Source organism: Anser brachyrhynchus (genome assembly GCF_964034855.1).
Source record: "Anser brachyrhynchus genome assembly, chromosome: 20".
NCBI lineage: Eukaryota > Metazoa > Chordata > Aves > Anseriformes > Anatidae > Anser > Anser brachyrhynchus.
In genome coordinates, this window is record NC_137713.1 from 9,412,252 (window position 1) to 9,434,658 (window position 22,407).

The 22,407-nt window shown below is 43.3% G+C and overlaps 1 protein-coding gene and 1 long non-coding RNA gene across 19 annotated transcripts in view; both read right to left on the reverse strand.

The window, feature by feature from the left end:
- CASTOR2 (cytosolic arginine sensor for mTORC1 subunit 2) overlaps positions 1-460 on the reverse strand; it is a 127,668-nt gene extending 127,208 nt beyond the window's left edge. Inside the window, exon 1 of the mRNA XM_080562719.1 lies at positions 3-460. Coding sequence (XP_080418845.1) covers positions 3-115 — 113 coding nt within the window. The 5' untranslated portion in view covers positions 116-460. The remainder of the gene's footprint in view (positions 1-2) is intronic.
- A 297-nt stretch (positions 461-757) lies between these two features.
- LOC308180672 overlaps positions 758-22,407 on the reverse strand; it is a 37,774-nt gene continuing 16,124 nt past the window's right edge. For 4 of the 18 annotated variants that reach the window (XR_013941096.1, XR_013941097.1, XR_013941098.1 and 1 more), the window contains 6 exons: positions 15,227-17,527; positions 12,446-13,767; positions 11,401-11,605; positions 10,642-10,732; positions 2,515-2,604; positions 758-2,163 (listed from right to left, as the gene is read on the reverse strand). This is a non-coding gene — a long non-coding RNA (uncharacterized lncRNA). Of the gene's footprint in view, positions 2,164-2,514; positions 2,605-3,980; positions 9,714-10,641; positions 10,733-11,400; positions 11,606-12,445; positions 13,768-14,349; positions 17,528-20,833; positions 20,915-21,055; positions 21,125-22,407 lie in introns of those variants that run through there. The other 14 variants (XR_013941100.1, XR_013941108.1, XR_013941111.1 and 11 more) reach the window with 10 other exon arrangements.

The window sequence follows — 22,407 nt, forward strand, 5'->3', positions numbered from 1 at the left end:
ACCTGGTCTTGGAGGAGAGGAAGGCAAGTTTGATCAATCCGTAGGTGAAGAGCTGGATGCTCTCCTTGGCTATGCTGGCCACCCGGAGCCTGTGCTCTAGGATGTGCAGTTCCATCTTTTCCTCTTTCTCATTTGTAGTTCATCTAGCCCCGGCGTTAATGGGGGGGCTTGGAGGGGGGGGGGCTGTTACCGCCGGCGCCCCGGGCTCGCTTTTTGTGTTGCCGTTGCTTTTATTATTATTTTTTTTTCCCTCCCCCTCCTCTCTCTCCCTCCCTCCTTCCCTCCTCCTCCTCGCCCGGCTCCTCTCCCCCTGCCCGGCTCCGGGGGCGGGGACGGGGGGTGCAAAAGTTGCGCGGGGGGGCGCGGAGCGGGGCGGGCCGGGGCCGGGGCCGGGGCCGGGGCAGGGAGCGGAGCCGAGCGGAGCCGAGCGGGGCCGAGCCGAGCCGAGCCGAGCCGAGCCGAGCGGGGCCGGCCGCACAAACAAGTTGCCACTCACGGCCCGCGCCTGCGCAGCGCCCCGCCGCACGCCGGGCCTTGGAGTCCGCGCAGCCACCGCCGGGCGGGCGCCGGCAGCCCCCGAGCCCCCCCCCCCGGGTCCCCGCTGGGGTGGTTCGGAGGGAAAGCCGGGGTCCTACCTGCGAGCCCCCGGCCTGTTCCTTTTTATTTTAAAAAAATTCATTTATTTTATTTTTACTTTAATTTACCTTATTTTACTTTATCTTAATTTTATATTATTATATTTTAATTTACTTTTTATTTTACTTTATTTTATCCTTATTTAAAATTATTTTTATCTTTAATTATCTTTATCTTATTTTATCTTTATAATATCTTGTATTTTATCTTTACCTTGTTTTACTTTATCTTTAACTTATTTTACTTTTTCTTTACTACTTTATTTTTCTTTCATTTTCTTTATCTTCTTTATTTCCTTTATTTTAATTTACTTTATTATTATTTATTTTTCTTTATTTTTCTTTTATTTTATCATTTGGCTCAGGAGGCACACAGCGCAATCCTTCCGGAGCCAAGACCCAGCAGAAAAGAGAAGCTTCAGAAGTTTTCAATAATAAAGGAAATACTCTCATCTTACCCCTTTTATTGTCCTATACAGAAATACTCCCATCTTACCCCGTTTGTTCTCCTATACAACCGACGCACAGCCCGCATCAGTTTCCCCACAAAGCAAAACCGAAGCGAACAAACCACCCCAATGTGCACCCAGGTGTTACAAAAGGAGAGCTGCGGTCGGTAGGAAGGCCAAAGCAGCCGTGTGAGGATGAGGATGGCGGTGGCCGTGCTGCCAGGGAAGGACGGGTCGGGGCTCCACACCAGCACCCCACTGGCGGGGCAGCTCCCGCACACTGGCCTGACTGCGCCAAGGGTGGGGGATCTCAGAACCAGGACCAAAAATTGGGGTTTTAACCTCCCATGTGGAAGGGTTCACTCTGGCTTTGGACCACGCTGATTCTGCTGTGAATAAGAGCAATACCCAGACTGCTGTGTCACTTTTCATTGCTGGATGACAAACCGACTTTGTAAAGACCATCGGTTACAGCCCTTGTGCTCTGCATGTGGGGAAACTGAGGCACGGGCTGTGTGCAAGGGGCAAGACACAGCTCGGTGAGCTAAGCCCCTCTCCGGGCCACTCTTCTGCTTGAGATGAGCTTCCACAGTTCAATAACCTTTTAGGGCCTGTGTTCCTGTGGCAGAAATCCCTTGAATCCAGGCCTGCTGCAAGCTTCAGAAACTAGAATTTCCAAATCCTTTCTGCTCTGTTAATTCCCGCTGGATGGCTGTATTTCCCCCGCTGGACGCGTCCGTTCTTCTCCTGCCCATGGCCATACTTCTGAGAGGCTGTCTAAATTCTGTTATATCCCAAAAGGAAAACCTTGAAATCAGAGGCATTCGTATCAATAGTTTGAAATCATTTGGAGGAAAGGAAACAAAATATTGAAACTCTCGTACATTTTTTAAAAGCCTTTAAAAACCTAGGGGTTGTTTTCATTTGTTGCCTCACGCGTAAGTCCTGATGACTGTAGGCGTTGCATTTTAGGAAGCTGAAGAGGGTTTTTAATCTGCTTCCACTGCTAGTTCAAGGTCTTGGTCTTCAAAGCTCTGGCTGTATCTGTGCCCAGCTACAGAAAGTGCCTGCACCTGCATCTGCAAATCACAGAGATAGCTGTGTTCCTGCGGGACAATGCAGGCCGCAGAGTCCAGAAGGAAGCAGCCAGGGACAAAACATTTGCCGTCAAGGTTGCTGTGAGCTTCCAGAGGAAATCAGACAAACGTAGCCTGAATTGCTTCTAGGAAATGCAGCAAAACTTTCCTCTTTTAAAAGATTTTCCATCATAATCAGGACAGCATTCACAATATCGACTCTTTGCCTCCCCGCTCAGAGACAAAATATGCTGCCCCCAAGCAGAGCTTTCTCAACCCAGGGAGGGCAGGCACTCCAGGAGGGCCACCAGGGAATATGCTTTTACCAGCCTAATTACCACAGAAAATGCTTACATGAAACAATGAGAGATGGTAGAACAGACCCAAAGGTAAAATCAGTGGGACCTTTTGAAGCAAGCAAATCATCAGAGACTTTTGTTCTGCCTGCAGGGAAGGAGAAAAGAGGCCCTGAGTTAGTCATCTGGATTTACTAAAAAAAGAAGAATCGAGCAAACAAGCAAAAAAAAAAATCCCCCCAAACCCACAAAACACAGAAATACTTCTTCATTTTTTAAGTTTACATCTGCTCCTCTCCAAAATTGCAATTTCTTTCCTGGGTCTGACCAGCTGCTCCAAGCCTTTCCAAGAAGGCCCGAAGGCCTCGCGGGGCAGTGAGTGCAGCCCTCGTGGCTACGTGAACCTTCGCACAGCTGACTGTAGGAAGCATTAGGAAAATATCGAACCCTACCAACACACAACCCAATTTTCTCCACATGAAAAAAAAAAATATGCCTAGCTCAGCACAGGCACATTTTTCAAGAGCAGGCAACCTGGCAATTAGCCAAAATACTATTAGGTGCCCCCTCCTCCAGTTGCCATTAGTATTCAGATCTCTCTCTCCCTCGTTGCCAGGTGTACCTGGGAGTTTCCGTGCAGGGAGCAGGCTGGAATGCGTTGTTATTACATACAACATGCTGTAATATCATTTAATTATTGCAATTCCAAGTTTTTCATATTTTTTGCAGCTCGAAAGGACTCTCTTGGCCCAGCCACAGAGCAGGGACCTGTTGTGCAAGATGATGTAACCACACTTTTTTTTTTTTTAATTAAAAACAAAACCCATTCCCTGCCCACACAGCTTCCAATGTCAGTTACCACAGCACATGCTGGGCAGACAGAACAAAGAAATGGGGAGAACGGACAAGAAAACAGGAAGATGAGATAGCAGCCAAACAAATCTCAGTATGAGGACCAGGCACCATGACTCACCTCCTGCCTGGAGGGGGAGCAGAGCCCTTACAAGCCATCACAAGTAGAAGAGATTTCTGAGTGCCCTAGGTCGCGGACCACCGATAACGCTTAGCAAACTCTGGGCTTTGAAGCCCCAAGGCCAGAAGCGGCTGGGTTTCCCTGTAGAAGTGCAGACCGTACTTGAACAGATGGGCAGTTTTCAGATATTTCAGCTTCTGCTCATGTTCACGTGGACCTTCTTACCGCGAGCAGGGCAAGAGCCATCTCCTGTTCGCCCCCAGGCACCATTTGTCTAGTAGTGAGGTCCTCTGAAGGAATGCAGTGTTTTATGATAACCCTAAGTTCAAGAAGATAGTCTGTATTGTGCCTTGAACCTTTGCCTCAGCAGCCAGGTATGGGTCAACAACAGTCCTCTGGGAGACTCTAGCTCTCCTGAGTCTTTTGTCCCAATGCTAAATTTCTCATAAACCACACTGCAGCCCAACACCCGAGTCTCTGCATACAGATCGCTTCCACTCAAACCGAGACACTCGAGAACAATCAGCGTTGCAGGAAAAAGAAATGGGAAACGTAGAAACAGTTTAGGTGAAAGGAATGTAATTACGCACTGTGATGAACAGTTCACCAAGAGCAGCGCTGTGCACAGAGGAAAAATAAAGGAGAATTTCTAATCACGTGAGTCATCATGTTTTATGCAGTTACTCCAAACTACAGCAGGATATTTCAGTATTATTTTAGTTAGCTGGTGGAAGGAAGTTCTTATATCATTTGTGGTCTCTTCTGATACCATAAAAAAGCCCCAAATTACTCTATTCAGTTCTCAAAGATGAGGCTATGGTTGCCTTTTACAGATAGATTTTTAACATGCAGTACCTAAATTCTTGGCAATAAAACCTCATTTTCAAAAAGAAAAAAGAAATATAGTTGAAATTCTCTCACACGATTTGTCTGACATGGCACTGCTGCAAACCTAACATTACTCTGCTGTTAGCAGAATTATGCTTTTCTTTCAGAAACATCTGAAGTTCAACAGCATCTTGACCTCTGACTAGGGCTCGTACCGGCTTCTAAGATGTGAAACAGCAGATAATACCAGTCCCAATGTGAATGACGTAATGGCAATACCCTGGATAAATATGCCCAAGGCAAGATGAATCCAGTGTCGCAGTTGTTTATACTAGCATTTGCTTTTCCGCAGTAGACAGAGCATATGAAGTTCTTAGCACGTCTGTGGCTCTGGTGCGAAACTGGGGTCAGTGTGCATTTCTGGGGTCCCCTTCAGGCTCAGTACACAAGGGACACAATCTGTTCCAGTCTTGGGGAGCACTTTCTGAATGCAGACTGTGTTCAAAGCTTTGAGGACTGGAGGTATCTTCAGGTCAGTCTCAGGTTTTGACCAAAAGGGAAGCCATCACATTTCTTAACCAGTTTATTTGGGGATGAAAGTTACTTAGTAACTATAATTATCCAGGAACCCTTAGCTGAAGTTAAACAGGCCTTTCTGACCCAGGGAGGGTAACACCTCTTTACACAAACCGGTGAGCAGAGGCACAGAAAGACAGGCAAAAAACAAAGCTGTGCCATCAGCTACTGCCATTTTGGACGAACAATTCACAGGACACTGCCTGGCCATGGGACCCCTGTGAGGTTGTTGGAGGCAGACAGACAGGATGGCTTTACAGGCTGTTGTCTTACACTTCCAGTGACAATTAGTCTCTCTCAATCAGTTCTTTAAGAAAAATCATGTAAAAAATAAAAAAGCAAAGGTAAAAAAAATAATAATAATAAAAAAAAACTTCCCAAATGATAGCTTCTGGGCTTGCTTGTGAAAAATTACCCATTTGTTTAATTGAAAAGAGCGATTTATCAAGCTAATTTCCTTCTAGCAACCAGAGACCTTTCAAAACTTGATTGCAGTTAATGTGCCAGTGTTTCAAAGCATTTTATTCAACTATCAAATAAGCTAATGAAGACCTTTAATTTACTGTTGAAGTACAAAGTGGGCTGAGCAGGTCAGGCATTTCATGCTCCCAGGGCAGCAGAGGTGCCGATGAGCCGCTACCATTGCACCAGCCCCTGTGAGGAGCCCAGATGTCCAGGAGTGTTACAACCACATACCTTGCTCAGGGAGGGGAGATAAATACCTTACTCCCTGGTTCCCAGCTATGTCCTATGCTTTGGTGACACTTAACAGCCACTGTCCCTGCAGAACAGGAAACAACAGGACTCCCAGTCCTGGGCTAGCAAAAACAAGCTTTGGCACTTGTAATCAGCATTACATAGCTTCTGAAGCAGCAAGTACGGGTTGCATATAGTTGGACATACCAACCTCCAACTGCTGTACCAGCGAAAACTTAGCACTCCAGAAAGCAACAGGCTAATGCTGTGACCATCTAAGGCAAGCAGAATTTGCTCAACCTTGGCCTGTGAGGAGCCTAGTACAGGTATTTGGTGTTTCATTCCAATCCCTTGTTCTCCTAACTACTGGCTGACAAAGCCTGTCCACATCCTTGAATGTTCAATGGACACAGCCACTCCTACGAATCTCTCGTTTGCAGTAACACACACATGTATTAATGAGTTGCACCTACAACTCTACTGGAAACATAATGTCTGGGAGGGAACATGATTATTAACAAAAAGAGGAAAAGTTGTGCATGTGTTGCTGAACCAAAACATTACCCGACATAGAATCGGAAAGTTTCCTAGCCACGATGCTGATCACACACTGGTTACCGATTAGGTGAGCTACTTTGACCCGTTGGCTGCAACCATCAGCACTGAGACAGACCCAGCTCAGCTCACTGGCTCCACATGAAGCCAGGTGAAATGGCCAAAGTCATGTCCACTTCATGATGGCTGAAAATCATCACTGATGCAGAACTGAGACAAGCACGGCTCAGGCTGTGGGAGGGACATCACAGCTACTGGGAGGTGTTAAAGATGACCTCATCTTCTTTTGCTTCTGGTATTGAGACAGGCGATTAAAGAAAATATTCCCCCCTCCTCCTGCCAGCCTCCTAAAGAGCAACACATCTGCAAACACATTCTGCAAACCTAAGGGAAGAAAGCCAGATTGTAGCCTGCCTTATCTCTTCTGACTTGCTAAATGTATTTCAGGCCTCGAGCATCACATGACTGCACATAACGTGTGGGTACAATAACTAATGTGGCTTTCATAACGGATCAGCAGGGATCAGCAATGTTGAACAAACACCCTTATTTGCAAAACCACCTTCCCAGCCCATGAAGCAGATGATCTTGTCTCCCAAGGGTTACAGTTTGAAGTTAATGATCCACAAATTAAGGATTTGGAGCTTGTGCGATATTTATCCAGAGCTCCCCCTTCACCTCACTGTTTTACACTGAGTCAGACACTGTCTCTGCTCCACAGAAACCTGGTGCAACAAGCAGCCAACTCCTGACACCACAGGAGGCAGTGAACAGTTCATTTTCTGCAAGAAGGTGCCTATGGTGGGGACAGGACTTTTTTTTTTCCATGGGAAAGCATTGATCAGCATCTTGCTGAACACCCTTAGTTATACCCCCAAGTGAAGAATGAATGCCTCCTCCTGACTGCAACACCCATGGGAGATGCTCAGGGAGTGGCAGGCTCCAGAGCAATCATGGGACTCCTCCCAAAGACCAAATCAAAATATAAACTACTAAAGTTTTCCAGAACAGTTTTCTACACTCTGGAAAGATCCCATTGCACAGGAGGAAATCCTGTATGCTCTACTGAAACACAGGATTCAGGCGTCCACAAGATTTAATTCTGGATGAAATACCACATAGAAAAATTCCCTGCCTGTCACCTCTCACCTTCTCAAGAAATTATATTCCACATCTAGATGGTGAGAACTCCTTATTTGCCCGTATATTTATAGAGAAATGTGCACAGAAGGCAATTTACTTCTGGTCACACCACACTTCTTTTACAACTGGTATAGCTAAGTCAGGCTCACAGAGTTTTGTTTAGGACTTGCCCTTTACACCTGCAGACCTCTTAAATCTCTTGGTATAACCGAACCTCAGTTGGTATAACCTCTGGATGAGTCCTGTGGCTTCGTTAACTTTGTGGGCCTGTGACTGCCATGCTCTTTACTTGCTAGGGAATTTCTGGCTGTGGCAACGCATTTACTGCTGTTGAAGCTGGCTTTAGAAGTTGCAGCTTGCCCTAGGGGACTAATTCCTACACATTTGCTGTGCTAGTCAAAGCTTTTGTCTGGCTGCAGGACGGCCAGGGAGCTCCTGTGTCAGAAAAGTAGCAAAGAAAAGCAGACAGGGGAACAGCCTGCCCCCTTTGAGGGAAGCTGTGCAAGCCGGCTGAATCCCAGCCAGACACAAGGCCCTGCTGTGACAAAGCGGGGCCTGTTGGTCACTTGTCAGTAAGAGGCATGTCCAGGCCTCTCCAGGCACGAGCTTGGTCTCTCGAGCAGCTTCCATGTCCCCTGGCACGTTATCATGTCCTTTCCTCCTTTCAATCCTGTTTGTCTTCTGCAGCAGGGTCTTTTTTACACGATTACTTTGATACAAGTGATGCCTCCTGGAGTGATTTGGAGGATAAAACCAGTTGTTCCCATAGTCTGTAACGTGGAGTCTTCTTTCAAATATCTCAACCCTCGATTCCAGACAGTGCATTCCAGCAAATACTTGAAAACACTCTCCTCCTCTTGCCTCTCATGCCAGGCAAGACTTTAACCCATTGCTAACCCCTGCAAACAGGATACAGCAGCATGCACAACAACTACTCTCGTGCACTTCATGGATTTTAAGACTAGAGACAGACTAAAAGCAAAATGAAGGATGGAGTAAGAAGACATGAAAATCACTTCACAATTAGGAAATGCACACCTCTTTACCTACACAAGGCCTGCTTCTACAACACTTGGGAGTCAGGTATAATTGCTTCAGGTTCCAGTGTGCAAGTGCAAAAACCACAGAAACGCCTCATCTATGCACAGGGTACCTCTGCAGAGAAACAGACATGAGTTTTTGCATCTTTGGATTGTGTGTTCCTTCAAGATGACCAGGGAATACTTTCAACTTGGTTTATACACCATATTTGTAGATTCATAGATGCTACAGGGGAGGAGTTGCCAAAATAAATTCAGTGATGAACATAAAGAGCTGCAGAACTGGACCATCTTGCCTTGAATCCTGTTTCTGACAGTAACAAACGCTGATAGCAGAATGCAAGAATAAGACACTTTTGTAGCCTCCTCTGCTGCACCCTGTCTAGTATCTAACTGGTAAAAAAAATCACATTCTTCAAACTACTCTTTGGACCTTGAACCTTTACCTTAAGAGCAAAAGTTTAGTAGTAATAATGAGTGCTCTGAGGAAAAAAAGCTGAAGCAAGGAACAAAGGGTTTTTAAGACAGCAGAGAAAAAGTCATAGAAATAGTTTAAAATGGAACACCACAAACACTGAAAACAAGCAGACTAAAGAAATGGGACAGATCCACACACAAGGGAGCAAGTAGAAGGAGGCTGTCAGCAGCATCTAACAGCATAGAAAGTTTGCCTTATATAAAACATTCCCCACGCTGAGGCTTAAATCACAGCTTTCCTCTGCCACTGACCCCAGTAAAAAACAACAACAACATGAAAAATGTCCCAGCTTCAGGGATCAAGGGAGGAATTTATGTGCTGGGTGCTACAATACGGTCACAGATATCCCCCTCCCAACTGCTTTCTCTCCCCTTGTTGTAAGCACCCATGTCTTTGTCTGGTGAGCTGACAGGTTTAAATAGAGCATATAAAACTGGCTGCTTGCAAGACCCCATTTCTGCCTGTCACAGACAGCATGCAACAGACTTCTTTACACTCAGAATCACTTTTTCAAATTTCAGTTTTGATTACTTCAGGGCTATGTTTCATGCTATGCTGTTATTTATCTTAATGAACTCTGCCTACTCTATCATTTGGTTCAAACTAGGAGATCTCTGGAGCTGTTATGCTATGCACAAATTCAGGATGATACAGCAAAGTAACCTAAATGGAATGAGGCCAAACAACATGTAATCATGTCTAACAAGGAGGGAGGGTAGAGAAAGCAGAGGGGGATGGGTGGGGAGAAGTGGAGCTGTAACAAACACCGTGCACAGAAAACCACCGCCTCTTACTACATGCACAAACGCAAGGGAGGACAGGTCTCGGTGAGAGGAGTGAACGAGATATTGGCAGTCAGGTGGATGGGCAGCGAAAGCCATTTTCTGAACTCCAAGCTGATGGTTTGTAGTGGCTTATTTTGCATTGCTGTTCATCTCTGATTTCTCTCTTCATCTCTCTGTTTTTCTCTGCAGAAAGCAGAGAAAAAAAAGCAGTTACACAGAGAAGAGAGACTCCAGATACCTGCTTCCTAAGCTGCTTATTACCTGAAGACCATTTAGTTCTTGACATTACCTGTGGCCTTCCTTCCCCCCTTTCCACATTAACTCCCAGTTGATTCCTGCTCTGCTTACCCTTTCTGCGGAATAGGCAGTGCTTACGTGATCTGCTCCTTGGGCAGAGCTAGAAATGGGATAAACTTCTGAGACAGAGATAACACTTTAAATGGGTCCATGTGTTTGCAAAACAAATCGATGAGTTGAAGGTAAGGCAACACATCCACCAGAATATTATTTCACTGCTTCTGTTCCCACAGGGTGAGTAGCAGAAAGGTGTCTGCATTGGAGTAACTTGTCCCAAGGGGAAATGAGAACGGAGTACACTAGTACACAGTATCTGCTTAATGCAGGAGTGTGCAAAAACAAAAGTAGGAGATAATGAAGCCTATGGAAGAACAGAAATCCTAGGGTTTTTTATTCGTTTCACATACACCAACCACACTCATGGAAGCACTTTGCAACGTCCTGCAAATTCTTGGACCTGAACCTATAACTAAGCATACCAGAACTCCCCCTACTGAGGAGCTACCACAACCACAACTAAATATTTGGGGAATTTCTTTGGCAAAACACTTCTCCATTGGAAAGTGCTGATTTGTTGAAACCAAAGCTTTCTGTGGAAAAACATCAGCTTCAATGAAATACTGGTTGGGAAGCAGTTCTTGTGCTCACAGTACAATTGCTTGGCAAAACCAGACAGATACAGCATTCCTTCTGGGGTTCTTCTGCACTGCCGTATACTGCAGTCAGACAGACCAGCAGACAGACATAAATACAAACCAGAAAGGGCAACCTCTAATGTGGAAGGCAAGATTTAAAAAATGTGTTTGAACCTGACCTTTCCCACTGGGCTTCCACCATATGGGAAGGGTGCTGATTCCTGTCTCAGAATCCTTTTTCAAGATAACGGGTTCAGGCACTTTGGTTTTCTGTTTCAAAAAAGAAGAAAGAAAGAAAGAATGACAAAAAAAAACAAACAAAAAACACATTAACTTTTCATGAAACAGCACTTGGTTCCCACTCTCTAGTTTTGACATAAATGATATCATTGTATTCACACTAGGGATTTGGTGATTATTTTGGCTCAAGAAAACTAAACAAACAGGAACAAAACCTTGCAACTCTGTGTGATAGCACTACATTTAGAAAGATTAAGCCTAAGATCCAAAATGAAAGAAATCCTGCCTCTCTCTCTATCCTTCAGCCTGAGGCTGACTCTCCTTACATGCACACTTCTATACTTGCTGCCAGCACCATTTTGCTACGTCAGTGGAACCAGATGCAAGTTAGGCCCCCTGACCAGAGGAAGTGCATTTTCTGTTGGTGTTCAGAAGCATTAAAAATCTGCCCCAAAATGCCAGATCCTCCCTTTAAGTGATGTGGCTACAGTAAGATTTTGTTTGTAAGAATATAACTGCAGGAAATATTTTTTTTTTTTTATGCCCAGTTAGAATGCACAAGAAAGACCTTTTTGGTCCTTAAATCCCATTCTGTGCTATTGTGAGCAATCACATTCTCTGACTCCCTTCCCAAATACCTCAGGCCCCAAGGTTTTTTAGAACAGCTCAGCTGCTTGGCAAATTCCCAGTTAGCTCACCCTGGGTATGCCCTTGTCCATGCTGATGGCTGCAAGGGGGCTGCTGCTGACTGCGCTGAAGGTTGAGGAGCTGGGTGTGCTGCTCTGTGGCATCTCTGCCGTAGGCAGGTGTTGCACATTTCACTGTAGATGTTTAGAGTCCAAAGAGAACTGTGCCTCCTCCTGATTCTGTTTCCCAAGGCAGCGCTATCAACTTGCTATCAAACTTGGGGAAAAAACAAATGAAAGAATTACTTTCTGGATATGTTCATATGCCTAGCTATAAAATAAGCCACAGGCCATGAGAACAGGATCAAGACAAGGTCTTGCAGACATTGCCTGCTGGAACACAGCTGAGCTTAAATTAATTGAGGTTCCAAGTAATCAAGTAATGAGTCCACAAACAAGCTGTGAGCCCACAGCTACCTTGACATGAGTCTGCAGTTAGGATTAAAATCTGAACCATGGTTGTTTCAAAAAACATGGCATTACCTAATCTTAGGTCCTTCTGTGGTCCAAAATAAGCTTTACTTGTGGATCAGTATTATGTGACTGACATTTTTATGCCCCTCATTTGCTGTACACAATCTCTGCTGTGGCAACAAGGGACAGTGCCTTGCACATTAGGGTTTACTGATGTACAAGCCCCTCCAGAGGAAACTGCCCAGGGAGAAAGGAGCAACGACCCATGCATTAGCCACATACAGAGGGCTGAGTTAAAGCACGTTGCCATGCCATCAAACCTTCACAAGAAATTATCCAAAGGAAGGTTAGCAGAGACACTTTGGTCCCAGGCTGTGTTTGCCATCAGGTTTTTGAGCTAAAAAATTGAAAGGCTAGAGAAGGCCATGAAAATTCAAGAGCCAGTAGGTGAGAGGGAGGGGCTATTTGCCAAAGAGTGGGTCAGTGGAAATCTGCTCGGATCAAACCAGTAAAACAAACTCACCCCATGTCATAGTTTCTATTAGGATATTGCACCCACGTATCTGCATCTGATGCACAAGAAAGCTGTGATTTCATTAGCAACCCCTTAGTACCCACCTTCAGTACTGTTGTGGATACTTACAAGCTTTGTATGAAGTTGAAGCTTGGCTATAAGCTTTTTGATTATTGGTAAGAGAAAGGTCCATAATATAATCCTGTAAAGTTTTATTCAGTCACACTTCAAATTCAGATTTTGGCACACTTGTCTCCTCTGCATTCAGAATCGTTGGCATATTTATAGCCTTTTAAGTCTGTTTCTTTCTAACTTTCAGTCTAAACAATTTCTTGAAAACACAGAAATATCCATGACAAATAAGAAGATATCAAACATGATCACAGGAGGCTTCATCCGATAGGCAAGAAGAATATGACTATTATGCTGTTGTCCAACACAGAAGCAAAAAGTCATTAGAAAGGTATCTTGCAAGTAACGTGGGCTTGGAAAAGAATCAAGTTCTCTGAACATAAATGGCTTGAAAATGAGAAATATCATGCTTAGACCACTAATGCAAAGCTTTTTTTTTTTTTTCCTACTCACAAAATAAAAAAAGGAACTTCTGTTCAAGACTCCAAGTACCTTTAACTGCCTTTGCTGAAGAAATTATTAAAGGTTTGTTTTTCCTCTTTAAAATTATTTTTTTTTCCTTCCCCCTTCCTTTAAAGGGAGTCTGTCCTGACTGTCTGGAGAGAGTGGCACTGCTAAGGCACTGAGCCGGCAGAAGGCAGGCTGCCTCCCCGGCACAGCAGAGTCCCCATCTTTTTGTGTGGAGAAAGGCAGTTGTGTTGTGGCTGCTTTTCAAAATGGCTATAAACCAACGCTGGGGTTTGCATCCGAGCAGCACACCTCAGAAATAATTATTTTCTCTTCCCTCACTTGTAGATTATATTTAAGCAGAAAGCAAATACAGCCCCAAATCCTTGCAATTAAATGAGAAGCATGTTGCTATAGCTCCAGCTGCTTTTGCAGAGACGTTTCAAGGAAACTTCTTATAGCAGATTCTTCATATTACATCCAGTTTCATCTGCTCCAGCAGCAGGTGGAGCAAATTTAGGCAGCGAGGATAGCATTGTCATTTCCGTATTATGGTCATTTTTGTGCAAGTCCCTCTTGGGAAGCTAGCATGAAATAGTACAACTCCACCAGACCTTTCTGGGATAATATTAGTTTACAATAGCTCTGATTTTCAGGCACATTACCTACCTACTAGTAAGATGTGTGGAAACAATTATGAGAGATATAATGAAAAGACTGATGTGGTTCTGTAGTTGTGATGTTTTCTTGCACCACGTTTTGCCAATTTACAGATGTCTTCCTTATTAACCCTGTTTGCTCTCACAGTATCATAGCTAAGCTAGAAGCTGGTTCCTGCTATGCTGATCTATCACTTTGTGCAACACCTGCATCTGAAATTGGACAAGAAATACAGATTTACTACGGAGTAGCAGCAAGCAGCCCGCAGTACTGAACCTGCAATCTTTATGAAGTTGGAATTCCCACAGGGTTTTGATTGAGGTGTGCAGAATTCAGTTTCAAAGGTCATGCATGAACAGAAACATAGTGAGGGCAAATGCCAGGAGGGACTCAGTGGTCCTGAGAACACTCCAGGAATGTTAAACTGTAACATCATACACTAACTTAAGGATACCAGGAGTTACACTCTCTCTACAAAGAACAGAAATTAACTGTCATTTTGCTCTCTGTTCACTTATTTCCAGCTAGATTATTCATTATTTGTTAGAACAGAATGAGAAACATTCTTCCATCCAACATGAATGTGATTTAAAAAATATTTTCCCCATTTAATTTGGAATGAAAAATTCAGCTTGATTTTTTTCAGTGAAACTATTCATTTTGTCTTATCTTTTTCAATTTAGACTTCCATTTACATGTTTCAAAGAGTAGAGTTTATAAAAGAAATTGTTCAAAGCAGATGTTTCAACAATGTCAAAACCTTTCCTGTAAAAATGATTAAAAAAGACAGGATGTGATAGGATAGTCTCAGAACAAGCCCTCTCCTGCAAACATGTTTGATTTTAATGAATTATCGTTTTACAACAGAGACATTTCAATAAGAAATTCTTGATTAATTCCTCCCAATAACCTCTCAAGAAGGAACATCCTTTTACTATCTATGAGCCTGGAATTACTGAGCAAGTATGCTGAAGGGTGCTAGAGACAGGTATGTGCTCAAAGCCACCTGGGTACTTCTCCTTCATGACACACTCTGGTAACCTCAGAGGAAGCACAGAGAAAATACTACCCTCCAAACGACAACAGAACAATGCAGTCCACATGCCCTTGACAAATCAGGACAGAACAAAGAATGTTGTATTTCACTTGTCACTCTAATATCTTTTTGCACGCTCTTCAATGAGGAATACAAGAAGAGTACATCAAGTGGCTTTAACCATTGTGCATTATCTTGTTCTGAACCTGTATTGATGATATACATAAAATGTATTAAACTTATTCTTTAGAGCATGGCTGTATGTTCTCTGCCCCAGGATGTGAGTTAGGAGCATGTTCTCCATCTTGAGTTTCCACTCTTCATTGGAGTGCACTGCCATTACAACACTGAGCCGCCATGAACATGATAGCGTCAATTACATTTCCACGATGAAAAGTTTACACTAGAGCTGGTGTAACAACACATCATGCTGTCGACTTTCCATGGTTATGCCAAGGACTTGGAAAACTGTAAATTTTTTGCAAGAGGATAAGACATTTCCTAACTGCAGCCTCCAAGTGTCAGTGCTGCAGTTTACTTTCTTCCCTCCCCACACCTGCAACTTTCAAACCCACGAAAAAAAATGCTGCAACCTGCACCCAAATACAGGACTCACTGCTCACTCCTGCATATACCTTTCTTCTCCAAGCAGGTGGACAGAAGTCTCCACATGGCTTAAACTTTCTTTCAGTACGGGCTTGCTGACTTTCATCGTTTTTCATTATGCAGCAGCAAAGTATAGCAAAACCTTCACAGAATACAGATGCCATTAATATAAAAATAGAGAGAAGGGAAAGAAAAAGATCTTGGTGACAACTATATGATTATGAAATTCCAGAACTTTGACAGATGAACATTAATATAGTTCCAGAGGGTCACGTCCACAGTTTTGTTGAACAGAAGTTTGTACAGTCAGATGACAATGTGTTGCACACATTTAAAACATTCACCTATATATTTTTAAGCCAAAAAGTATCATTAACCTGTCAAACCTTCTCTCTGTAACCTTCATTCATCTCTTGAAGACTTTCACCAAGATTCTCTTCTGCTCTTCAACTGAGATGAGACAAGCAATTACATACTGTACTCTGCTGTGTTACTGCTCATCAAAGAGACAAAGGAAGAAGGCACACATGGGGCCTCAGATGGACAGATGAGACCCAGAAGGCCACAAGCATCAGTGATGTACCTGCTTCCATGATCCACTTACATTTTGTCTTAGAAAACATGTTAAGAACTCAATATGAAGAGTGGCATATGCCTACTCATATCAAATGTAGAAGCTTATTATTTCTTAGGGTCAGGCCTTGAAGACAATATAATTTCCACAAAGAAACAATGGCAAACCATTTATTTAATTTATTCATCCACAGTAAAATAAATGACTGCTTCTGACACCTCTGTTAGACTGGAACTGGTCAGGAACTGGTCTGGAACAAAGGGAACGAATTCTACTGTTGAGAAGACGGGGGGGGGGGGAGGGAGTCTGGGGGGTGACACACGATGGGGACACAGACAAGCTCCACAGTTAATCGGAAAGCTGAAGACCAAACACTCTTGCTGCAGAAAGCACATACCTCACACATACTCCTATCAACAGGAAAGCAATGTTGACTACAACCAGTGCTCACAGGGAAATATTCTGCTCACTGAACAGCCAGCCAGGTCATTTCCCTGGCTCTGCATCCAATTTCAGCTGGTTGCAGAGGGTATATTATCTTTATAAGTGATGTCCATAAGACCTGTGTAAATGCAGTATCTGGTTTTAAAACAACCCTCTGTCATGATAATATCATCTAGCAAACATCAAAACAAATGCACATCCCACCAACTAACCCTCAAGAGAGCTGCGCTTAGAAGGAAATACAGAGCTCTGCCATTAGATTTATGTTGCTGGCTACATCTACTGGATACTATCAAGGCCAAGTTGTAATCTTCCTCACAGAGGTTCCCCCTCCCTTGCAGGGCAGAACTCCCTTGGTTTCACTGGGACCAATATTTGGCTCTGGGAGCACAAACTACAAAGCAGCAGCCAGGCCACACTGCTGCAGCTCATACAGCAAACAGCAGAAAAGGAAATGAAGAAGCTAGTACTGCCAGTACTTTCTAGGGGGAATGAAAAGGTCAGCGTTTCACAGCTATGTCCTGCATATAGACACGTATGTATACATTTGCAAGATAGTTGTTCTTTCCTCCTGCTGTGCTATATGTTGTTCTGTACACACAGCTCTCCGCTTTCTGATCGCAAGCCTTGAGGAATTACTACTGGAACAACTGTCCTGGACGTGAGCATGATTGACGTGGCTGTATTCTGTTTAATCACACTCAGACACAAAAGTTTCACATCCAGAAGAACAAAAAAAAAAAAAAGCTGAGTTCAGGCATAAGGAGCTGATCTGGACCACCACCACCTTCCCCCTGTCCTAGTGCCAGCACACTACTAGTGCCTAAGCCTAAGACGGCGCACAGGCTTGTTTCTGACACCTTCTGGAAGAAAAGCAATAGTTAAATAGGCATGAAGGCCCCTACTGTATATCACTGACATTTTTATAGTACTGGAATCAGGTGGGCTTTTGCTGTTTCATCTATATTCCCTTGTTTGTTTTGTAATAACCAGGCTATTTTTAAAAACAGTCATCTGTCCTGGATATTTGGCTTTGAATGCAGTACATGAATTAACTTTCAAGCGTGCATATTTAACAGCCTGCAATTATTGCAGTCATCTTTCCCTACAGACCCATTTAAACAAATAGCTCCTCTTTGTGTACAGTAAGCTTCCCTGAAAGCAGCAAACCCGACAACACAGGCACGGAGTCTAATCGCAGGGTCTTGTGCAGGGAGCAGACAGGAGGCAGGCAGAGACGTGCACAGGGCTTCAGGACTCGGCGCTGCATGGGTTCTCCGTCCGCTGCTGTGGTTCAGCAGAAGGGTCTGGCCTAGAAGAGGTACAAACAACAGAGATGATGCCCAAAACTGTGACAGTCATCTGTGAGCATCTACCAGAGCCCGTAAGCATGTGCTTACTGTTAACCCCTTCTTAAAGTCTTCCTGATATCAAAGGGACTGAGCATGTGCTTGAAGGCTCTGTTGAGCGCACGAACTGAAGCACATGCTTAAAAGTGGTCAGATGTACTGCAGTCTCTATAAATTGAAAAGTTATTTTTGAAGGCAGCAATGAAAGACAACAAATATCTTCCAGAAGGCTTAGCAGAATACCCTTAAAAACAAGATTCATGGGGTCAGTGCAACTCACCATAAACCCAGGATTTACTGGGATCATATTTCGTTAGAAATCAGCCTGTATGCACTGGAAAGGAAACAAGGCAAAGGAGTTCGTAGAGCTTTAAGAATAGTTTCTGGTATCTAATAGGAAAATATTTCTCAATTGTATTCTTCACTACAGCTTTGGCTTTTTATTTTGTTTACAGTTCAGTTTAGCATTTTCCCCACTGAGTTTTTTTTTTCTACATGTCTTTTTCCTAATTCAATGCAAGTTCCTTAAAGATGGAGGGTATTTGTTACATACATAACCCAGCTGGATTTTCAAATTCAGTTTTGTAGGATTTCAAGAAAGAAATACATTGATTTATTTAAAGAGCTGTTGGGATACTGAATGTACGAGGGCCTTTCTATACCTAGGGGAAAGAGCTCCATAGCTACTACAAAGGAACTATTTCACAATACCCCTTTCAGTGCAGTTCAGTTGCCCAGCGCAGCTCCAGACCTATCTCTGCAAAATAAAAGTCACTTTAATTTTAGATTAAGGAGTGAAAGAGGGATAACTATGCTAGCACAGTTAATTCTGCATCAGCTAAGCCACAAAGAATTTTCCCTGGCATAAAAGTATGCCCGTTTTTGTAACTCCACTTTTTAAGGGAAATGGCCACTAAATCAATGTTAGGAGAGCAGGAATGTATTTTGCAGTCTCTCTTCCACACTGACTCCATTGCATGAACCTATTGGGACTGAGAAATGAGGGTTAGGCAAAACAGTAACCATAATATTTTCCAGAGCGTTAAGGAAATTTGGGATTCTCAGTTTCATTTGAGTGTATTAGTAATTCTTAGAAACGAAACTTTGTATGACAGTGCAGAAGTGAACATTCTTTTTTAATGAGATTTTCATCCTTTGATCTCATTGGTTTCTGTTCTCATTTGGAAACCCCAAATATCTTTATAGCAGATGTTCAAGATGATACATTAAAAAAATTGAATAAATTAAAAGTTAAAGATAGCAATAATTACAAGTACGCACAGAAACTACCCCTCACTGTTTGTTTCCCAACGTGTAGGAGCTATGCTAGTTGTATTTGTTCTGAAGGTGTTGGCTTGGTTTTCAGAATGTATCATATAAATCAGAGCATGTGTCAGCTTCAGTGGGTTTCCAAGTCTGGCTAGCTAAGAAAATGTAGCATGTCAATAGGGCACACACGGACAACACAACAGGAGGTTTGCACCTAGTCTGACGTAGCCAATTTACTCTGAAAGGTGTTTTTGCCGCCCCCCCCCCCCCCCCCTTTTGTGCCTTTTCCATTCAGCATTTGCTATGAAAAGAAATCACTAAACTTTCTGCTGAGAAAAGCTCACCTGACCCTTTCCTCTCACCTTCCCACTCCCAAGTAGTGCCCATTAATTGTCCTATTCAGCAATTCCCTGCCCTTTACGATGGAGAAAACATCTATTATCCAAGCAGTTTTCAGCGACCTTGGCCTCACTGTGGTTGTTCAGGAGGCCTCCAGAAGACAGATGACTCTGACTGCATGGTGTGAACTCGGGCACTGCAGCAAACACCCTCTCTCAACCACCACCGAGTCATTCGTCTTCTACCCAGCACCCATGGGTGACCTTGAATTTGCCAGAGTGCTGTTGGCTTTGGAGACAAAAGTGATGACTTCTTTTCTTTACTGCTCTCTATACCATTTGGCAGACAATGATTTATCTGTCATATTAGTGTTTCCCTTTGTTCCCCAAGTAAACTCAGGGACAATAAGCAGAACCATGAAGCAAAACGATATAATCATATTATTTTTAAAAGCAGGTCTGCCATTCTCATTGCTCTGCAAAGATGATTCACAGCACCTCTTTATCAGTACTCATGTACACTTGGTCTTTGTTTTTCCACCCCTCATCATGCAATAGAAGCATTTCCAGAGTTTCAAAATAGGCAACGAAGTCTCCTCCAAGGCAGTTCGCTACTTCCCATGCAGTTCTCATCAACATATACTCCAATTAACACATTACCATATTTTTAAAGGGGCAGAATCTGTGCCGTACTATCTCAGCTTCTAGACACAAATAGCATAGCCATATTCCCTGGTGCTTCATTTGTTTAATTTAAAAACAGAAAATGGACATTTGTTCTCACTTGGACAAATTGCAGCAGAACCTCAGATACACGGTCTCTTTGTGAGAGGAAGTCTGACATACAGATGGAAGTGTATTCAGCTCAGGGACTATCCCAGGGGTATTAGCCTGACGTTATGGCTGTCTGTACACACCCATCAGAGCTCCAGCACAGTTCCAGAAGCCTGACTTAAAAAAAAAAAATTTTTTTTTTTGGCCATTTGCAAAGCTGTCTTACACTGGCAGCTCTTGGCCCAGGCTAACTGCCCACTCTTCTACTTAGTCCTCTAAGATGTGGTTTGGAGACAATGTGGAGGAAGCTGGGAAGAACTAAGAACGTTTGCTATCCTTGTATCGGTGTTATATGGTACTGCAAGCTGTTCAACGGCCGGTGTCAGGCACAGTGACCCTGAACTAGCACAGGTTCCCATGCCTCTGCCAAGTGACACCTCTATTGACAGACCAACAGCAATTGCCTGTAGTAAAAAGAACAGGCTATATAACCAACAGCTGCTGACCTACCTTTGTGTGTGTGTGTGTGTGACAAGCTTACAAATAACAACATCAGATTTTTTTTTTAAATGTTCGTAGGCCTCATTGATACTTAATATTTTGTTACACTGAACTCAGGCCTTGCAGCCTCCATTGAGTTTAATTGGATATCATGTAGTAGACTGAACTAAAAAGAAAAATAAAGAATTAAAGTATCTTGTAATATGCCAGGGTGAGAGTACAGATTTCTTATTGACTTTCCTGTGTTTTGAAAGATAAAGGGCAGAGGACAGTGTGTGTTCCCCATTGCACTGCTCCGTGTTTAACCATGGGCCACCCTGGCACCCTCCTTCTGGTGGTTCAGAAATGGTAACAGCAAAGCATACACAGGAGCTTCCCAGCCCAAACCTGCTATTCCCGGCTGTGCAGAGCAGAACTTTATTGGGAAACTGTCCGGTTGTCCTCCACTTGGCCAAGTGCTCTCTGGTTCTGAAAAAAATGTACTTTAACAAGCCAAATACTCAGACAACCACATCTCTGCATAAATTATATAAGGCTGTATTGTTTTCAGCATACAAACTGGGTCATGACAGGTCTAAGCATAGTATAGAATAAGGCTCAATATTTTACCTTTAGCATTTTGTACAAGGAACTGCACTGATGAGTCAAGAGAAGCATCATGTTCCCAAGGCTCTCCTTCTGCAAAAGGGTATTACAAGAAAGCAGCACTCAATTTTCTCTGTAAGACTCAGCTGCCCCTTCAAACGCTCAAGGCTGAAAGCTGTGGCAGCTTCCATCTCCTTATCTTCTAGTGCTTCCTGCTCCTTATCAGGTGCTTACAGACAGCAATACGATGATAGAGAAGCTGCTGCTAATGCTGCATCAGAAAGCAAAAGGCAGCGTATATGTGTACAAACACACAACTCAGCCAAGCCAAGCTCCAGTTCCCCACCTGCTTTTACGAGGCCAACAAATCAAGAACCAGTTGAAATTACACTTGCCTAAACCTTCAGCATTTAAATTGCTCTCCTGCCAGAATACACACACAGGAAATTTGATTAACTCCCACTCCAAAAAGGGCAACACAGCCCTTCAATACCTTTTCACTTAATAATGAAAAGGATGGGCTGCAAAAATACCTCAAATAATATTCAACCCCTAGATAGTGCTTCACTTGCTCTAATTTGTAGAACATGCCTGTCAAAAAAGAGCTCATACATCACGTAGGAAGAAATAAACGTTGACACAGTGTTCGTTATATGAATACAATCTGCACGTGCAACATCAACCACATTGAACCTGTTGCCACTTAAAATCTCAAAGCAACACGCAGAGTCAACTATAGTTAAACTCCAACACTGAAAGGGAAATAAATAAGCTTCCAAAACACACATTGTGTGCATGGAACTCCACATAGATCTCATAGTCCTGGATATCTATGGATTGCAGGAAAAAAAATCTTTTTCTCTTTTTTCCTGAAATCTGTAGTACAAGGACTGTATGGGCTGTCGGCACACTACCAGATATAACTCACGTCAGGCTTTTTCCTTACAGGATGGCTAAGTCACCCTTCAGTCATTTAAATCAAGTTAATCGGGAACAGAAACGTCAGATGTCCAAGCACTGTGGATCGATAGATGCTGTCAGGACAACTTACAGATAGGAAGCAGTTACTGAACAGCCAACCCCTCATGTGTTGCAAAAAATGTACATTTTTTAAACCCTCAGAGATGACTAATTAGGAAAAACAAGTACAAAAAAAAAAAGAAAAAAAGACCTATCTGCACAAAGAAAGGAGTGTGCAAAGAATAGTTTCATACAGACAGTTCTTTATTGAGAACATGAGTTTTCTGTTGAGGTGAAGTGGAATCTAGATCAAGATCTACCCCCACACAGCAGTGAGCCATCTATTCCCACTTCAGCTGAGTCATCAGAAGGCTTCAAAACTCTATAACCTTCCATCTAATCCACACATGAGTTAG